Genomic DNA, 6,826 nt, shown 5'->3' with positions numbered 1-6,826 from the left:
TTCTGGACTCCCCGACCCCAGGGAAAAAACTTTGCCTATTTGTCCTATCCATGCCCCTCATAATTTTGTAAACCTCTAATAAGGTCACCCCTCAGCCTCCGACGCTCCAGGGAAAACAGCCCCAGCCTGTTCAGCCTCAGATCCTCCAACCCTGGCAACATCCTTGTAAATCTTTTCTGAACCCTTTTAAATTTCACAACATCTTTCCGATAGGAAGGAGACCAGAACTGCACGCAATATTCCAACAGTGGCCGAACCAATGTCCTGTACAGCCACAGCATGACCTCCCAACTCCTGTACTCAATGCTCTGACCAATAAAGGAAAGCATACCAAGCGCCTTGTTCACTATCCTATCTACCTGCAACTCCACTTTCAACGAGCTATGAACCTGCACTCCAAGGTCCTTTTGCTCAGCAACACTCCCTAGGACTTTATCGTTAAGTGTATAAGTCCTGCTAAGATTTGCTTTCCTAAAATGCAGTACCTCGCATTTATCTGAATTAAACTCCATCTGCCACTTCTCAGCCCATTGGCCCATCTGGTCCAGATCCTGTTGTAATCTGAGGTAACCCTCTTCGCTGTTCACTACACCTCCAATTTTGGTGTCATCTGCAAACTTACTAACTGTACCTCGTATGCTCACATCCAAATCATTTATGTAAATGACAAAAAGTAGAGGGCCCAGCACCGATCCTTGTGGCACTCCACAGGTCACAGGCCTCCAGTCTGAAAAACAACCCTCCAACACCACCCTCTGTCTTCTACCTTTGAGCCAGTTCTGTATCCAAATGGCTAGTTCTCCCTGTATTCCATGAGATCTAACCTTGCTAATCAGTCTCCCATGGGGAACCTTGTCGAATGCCTTACTGAAGTCCATATAGATCACATCTACTGTCTGCCCTCATCAATCTTCTTTGTTACTTCATCAAAAAACTCAAACAAGTTTGTGAGACATGATTTCCCACGCATAAAGCCATGTTGACTATCCCGAATCAGTCCTTGCCTTTCCAAATACATGTACATCCTGTCCCTCAGGATTCCCTCCAACAACTTGCCCACCACCGAGGTCAGGCTCACTGGTCTATCGTTCCCTGGCTTGTCCTTACCACCCTTCTTAAATAGTGGCACCACGTTTGCCAACCTCCAGTCTTCCGGCACCTCACCTGTGACTATCGATGATACAAATATCTCAGCAAGAGGCCTAGCAATCACTTCTCTAGCTTCCCACAGAGTTCTCGGTACACCTGATCAGGTCCTGGGGATTTATCCACCTTTAACCGTTTCAAGGCATCCAGCACTTCCTCCTCTGTAATCTGGACATTTTGCAAGATGTCACCATCTATTTCCTTACAGTCTATATCTTCCATATCCTTTTCCACAGTAAATACTGATGGTAATAACTTTTTTGAAGAACGGCCTCTCCCCACTGCGACTGAGCTGATGAATCTCCAGTGCCCACAGGGAATGGAATCCCTTCCCTCAGTCCCCACATTTCCACAATTTCTCCGCAGTTCTGGTGACTTTTTGGCTCTGTGTTTCCGATGAACAATTGAAACTGGGATCACACTCGGGAAACATGTACAGTCCCCCCGCTGCTGCGAATAGTGTAATGTTTCTTTAGTCTGTGTAACTGGTTATAGCTCCTTCCCACAGTCAGCTCACCGGGGCACACTCTCTCTCAACAAGGGGAAAAAACATATAAAAGTTGAGCAACGAGACAAAATGCAAAAGCAATGAAATGTCGAACCACATGGGAAAATAATTGTGGCTCTGCCTTTTTTTTTCCTTTTGGCGTTTGGATACTTAAAGTCTGTCAATAACACCAGCACCTGCGTAGCGCATACCGCGCATGTTTGCCGGTGTCAGCAAAGCAGTACGCATGTCCACCAGTGTCAGCAAAACACTGGGCATGCTCATTGCTGTCCACAGAAAAAGGCGCGCGACCTTTTCTTGATGGACCAATAGAGAGCCCTGGAGGACCGGAAGGAGTCTGGTCCTCCTGCCATTCAGAGCCACCCCATCGTCTGAATGCGGACGTTGGACCATGAGCTTCTCCTGCTCCTGTCTGTGAATGAAGATTAAGCTTCACCCAGACTGTAAATTCTTTCCTCTGTCCAACTTCTGTGAGTACGGCACTCTGTTTTCTCACCCCTTTTGCCATTTCTTTTTCATTGTGTCGTGCAATTGTTGACTTGCAGCAATCGAAAGGAAAGGGAGTGAATCCGGGAGGGACAGACTCTGGAAACGTTGGTGCAGATGTGTCTCAATTGGCAAAATAGACAGGCAGGAGGCTGGAAGAACACAGCAAACCAGGCAGCTTCAGGAGATAGAGAAGTTGACGTTTCGGGTGTAACCCTTCTTCGGGACTGGGGACGGGTGTAGGGGGAGAAGCAGATAAAGGGGGTGCAAAGGGCAGGGGGGTGAAGGGGGATAGGTGAAGACAGGCTGAGGATATGATCTGGTTGGTCAGTAGGAAGAAGGAATCTGGTTGGTGGCAGGGAGCAGTGGAAATGAAGGGTTGGTGCTGAGAAGGGAGGTTATTTGAAACTGGATAACTCAATATTGAGTCCTCTGGGTTGTAAGCTGTCCAGGCGGAAGGTGAGGTGGTGTTCCTCTAACTTGTGGTTTGGTTCATTGTGGCAATGGAGGTGGCAAAGATGGTCACGTCAGAAAGGGAGTGGGAAGGGGAATTAAAATAGGTGGTGACTGGGAGGTTCGGTCAGCCTCTGTGGACCTAGCTGCAATGCTCGGCGAGCTGTTCCCCAAGTTTATGCTCGGTCTACCCAATGTAGACAAGACCACAATTGGCAACATGTGGCAAATGCGCTACCACAATGTGAAGTTATAGCCTTTGCTGTGGAAAAAAAAAAAGCAGAAAGGAGGTGTATTGTTTAAATAGTGATACATTGGGATGTGGAGAAAGTGAGAATTGCAGATAATGGAGATCAGCGTCAAAAAGTGTGGCCCTGGAAACTCTCAGTAGGTCAAGTAGCATCCAAGGAGCAGGAGAGTCGATGCTTCAGACACGGGCCCTTCATCAGGAATGAGAAAATGGGTTCAGAAATGTCTTCCTGTAGTTAGGGGCTCATTGAATATATTCAAGGCTGAGTTCATCTGATCTTTGAACAACAAAGAAGTGGAAGTTTATGGGGGAAGGCATGATTTTTTAAAACCAGTATAGAACACTTTCAGAATCATACAGCACAGAAACAGACCCTTCAGTCCAACTGGTCCATGCTGACTATATTCACGAACCTAACAAGTCCTGCCTGCCAGTGCTTGGCCCATGTCCCTCTCAACCTTGCCTGTTCATGTACTTATCCAAATGTCTTTTCAGTCAATCGAAAGCCTACCCACAATCTCCCAGCCTGTCAACCATCCAGACACATAGTGTAGCCATAGCAGGGAATCAAAGAAGAAAAATGAAACAAAATTAGAATAAAATAAATGCTTAATGTTTGTTCATTAGGAAGTAAACCAGAAATAGGGGTCTCCCAGGATTCTGATGTCCCCTACATGAGGAATTCTGTCTCCCTTAGATGTAACTGTTAGTACTGTTGGGGCAAAGTAACTCGTGTGCCAAATCATTTAAAGCAAAGTAGTCAGGAGAGGAGACTTTGAGCAATTAACTAGCTGTATTCATTGCCATGGGGAAGACCTATTTGGAATACGTTGACTTTGTGTTGAACAATGAAATACAGAATGTTACAAGTTTTATGGTAAAACACAAGCCTACTGTCCATTAATTATGCAACGGAGGGGCAATTGTAAGGTTCACATTTCTTAATGTCTGCAAAACTGAATGTTATCTTCTACTGCAGGTTTAGCTCGGCTCGAATTACCGATAAGGAACAGAGAGAACCAATCCATCATTCTATGAAGCAGCACAGTCTAATGGCCTGAGGAGCAGAGACAGTCTGCAGCTGCAAGGTCAGGCTATCAAAACAGAATTCCTTAGCCAGGGCTCAGACAGCATTATGTTAACAGGCTACATTTTACTGCAAACATTGCTTTGTGACAAAATGACTTCCACGCAGTTTTGTGTCAATTTTGGTCAAATTCTCCCACAATCCCTCTTTTAATTATTAAAAAGAAGAGATTGGAGGTGTCAACAAAAAGGGAATTATACCCAGAGCCAGGGGGATTGTCAGGGGGTGGTGGTTGGAGATCAGACAGATAGTCCTCTGGTTCAGTAAGGACAGGGGCAGAAGGCTCCAGGGGTTGGGAATCATCATCAGGAAGGGGGAAATCTCGGCATCTGAGAGATCGCTGGAGAGGAGGGCCATAACAGTGAACTGAGCCGTCCACAGGATTGTCTGCGGGGTGACGTTGATTTTCAGTCGAGCAGTTCCAAAGGCTGGGGAAAAGAAAGCTGCAAGTCTGTCAAATTCTCTAAGGGCTCGCTTGGTGCGAGTTTGGGATGAATGGGGATATCGGCACATACCCAGCAGCTAGAGTGGTTGACCTTCTGTGTAGAAAGAAAAATATTAAACTGTAATTCCCGTTTACTAGAGGTTATCAGGTCCAATCAAACAAAGTTCATGAAAGAAAGGTAAGAAAGAGTGCAGTGAAAGGCAGAGTGATCAGGCTGAGCCATTCACGGATGAAGGCTGAAGATCTGTCTCTGACGGGGGTCTTCTGTGTTCCTCCAGGAGGTGGCGCTCTTTTGCATCTTGTTGTGTGTGTCCATGCGGCCTCCCTTGACCTTGACTGCTGAATGGGTGACCAGCAGGACTGGGAATGGGCCTTTCCATCTCGGCTCCAATATGCCCGGTACTAATGCTGAGGCTTGGCGTACCTGTGAATGCAAACTTTGAAGAGTTTTGGTTAACTGATGCAAATATTTCGCATTTGTCCAACACTAGAGTGGCAGCTGTTTCAATCATTGGGATGGTTTTGATTCATCTACTAAATACATCTACTCTTATTAGACAATATTCATAACAACATACGGAACGTAATTCTATAAGAGCAAGTTGTAGACAGGTAAAAAGGCCCACTAGGCAAGGAAGTGGTTAACAAATTCAGGGCAGCCCTCTTACAGCATGCATATTGTTTATTTACAAATTAAACACTCTTCAGCTCTTTTCCTCGCTGCTTTCTGAAAATCTGGGTGCCACCAAGTTTGTAACAGAGTATTAACCATTCCCTCCTTGCCCAAGTGTGTACAATATTGCGTATAATCAAATGGAATAGGCAGCAGCAAAGAAGGAACACAAACCAGTCCATCAGGGGTCACCCACATTTTGGTTTGGGTGTGGAGGGAGTACTCTATTTGAGACCATAGTTTGTGCTCTTCTTCAGGGGCGCCCCCTGTGATTTCAGCACCGTACCCAGGCAAATGTGCATTCAAACCAGATTACAAAGTGTTAACCTTTATGCAACCTGGAGGGTGTCGGCACGGAGTTGAAAAATGTGGTGCTGGAAAATCACAGCAGGCCAGGCAGCATCCAAGGAGCAGGAGAATTGACGTTTTGGGCATAAGCCCTTCTTCAGGCCCGAAACGTCGATTCTCCTGCTCCTGGGATGCTGCCTGGCCTGCTGTGTTTTTCCAGCACCACATTTTTCAACTCTGGTCTCCAGCATCTGCAGTCCTCACTTTCTCCTCGGTGTCGGCACTGAGTCAGTCTCTCCCTGTCTGTCTCTCTCTATGCCTGCCGATGCGCCTCTCTCTTTTTGTGCTTGTCTGCGTCTCTCTGTCTCTGTCTCTCTCTCTCTCTTCCTGCCTGCGCCCCTCTCTCTCTTCCTGCCTGCGCCCCTCTCTCTCTCTGCTTGCCTGCGCGTCTCTCTCTCTGCCTGCCTGCGCGTCTCTCTCTGCCTACACATCTCTCTCTGCAATATTTTTCAACTTTCTTCGAATTTCAGTTTGTCAGTTTTTGTTTATTTCTTCCTTCCAAGGGTAATGAGACACTCTCATTCCAGAACAGTCCAAGTTCGGGAGTTGAGCCTCATAAATCCTGGCTGTGACACATAGCTGCCTAACCAAGTGTGCAAACTCTAAATACCTGTCAGCTGTTCCATTTGCAAATTGTACACTGTTTTCAAGGCAAGTTGTTAGTGTCTCTGCATTAGTCCACAACCCAGGGGAAATACAACAGAGTCTTTAATAGTTGCCCACTGCACCCTCTATGCCAAATTTATTCAAGTCTGGACGTCCTGAAGCAGGCAATTATACTTATTGCAGAATTTTACTAGCCAATTAAAACTAATGTTGGGCATTTGAATGGATCGGTGGCATTTTGAAGCCTGCCGCAGACCTCCGTGTGGGTCCAGGTCTTATCAAAGAGGGTTTCACCAGCCATAACCCTGGGGCAAGCAAATTCTTCATTACTAATTTTTTAAAGCATAAGCTGCTCTCAGCAGCATTACGTCAGGACACTCTCACTAGTATCTTGTGGCTGAGTAGCGAGAATTGTGTCACCATTTTTGTCCATGGCCAGCTTTCCTTTTTATTTGGACACAACAAAAGCAGCAACCACCCTCTATATTTCATCTCTCAAAGGGTATCAGCCAGTGACCTGGCAGGACCAGGGTATCTCCTGCCTAACTCGCCAACTGTGGGGGATGGAAATAAAATCCCATGCAAAGAAAGAATTTGTTTATCAGGGAGCAGTACAGCTGCAAGGCCAACCGTCTCTGCTGAGCCTGGGAAACACAATCTTAGCCTAGGAAACATATAACTTTTAGCAAGCAAGCACTAAGATGAGATTCAAAATGGTTTCCAGGCTTTAATATGTGACAAAATGGCTGACCCAAATCTCACAATTCTCCCACATCACCACAAGGAATAAAACAATGAAAATGCAACAAAATTAGAAATAAATA

The 6,826-nt window shown here is 46.0% G+C and overlaps 1 protein-coding gene across 1 annotated transcript in view; it reads left to right on the top strand.

Moving 5' to 3' along the window:
• The first annotated feature begins 3,648 nt into the window (after positions 1–3,648).
• LOC148144928 (uncharacterized) overlaps positions 3,649–6,826 on the top strand; it is a 94,422-nt gene continuing 91,244 nt past the window's right edge. Inside the window, exon 1 of the mRNA XM_087975447.1 lies at positions 3,649–3,720. Coding sequence (XP_087831573.1) covers positions 3,649–3,720 — 72 coding nt within the window. The remainder of the gene's footprint in view (positions 3,721–6,826) is intronic.

The sequence above is a fragment of the Chiloscyllium plagiosum genome, unplaced genomic scaffold (genome assembly GCF_037043375.1).
Source record: "Chiloscyllium plagiosum isolate Xiang-an unplaced genomic scaffold, Cpla_swu_hap1 HiC_scaffold_27, whole genome shotgun sequence".
NCBI classification, from domain to species: Eukaryota; Metazoa; Chordata; class Chondrichthyes; order Orectolobiformes; family Hemiscylliidae; genus Chiloscyllium; species Chiloscyllium plagiosum.
The sequence above is the reverse complement of the archived record's forward strand: the minus strand, read 5'-3'. Positions and strand labels throughout refer to the sequence as shown.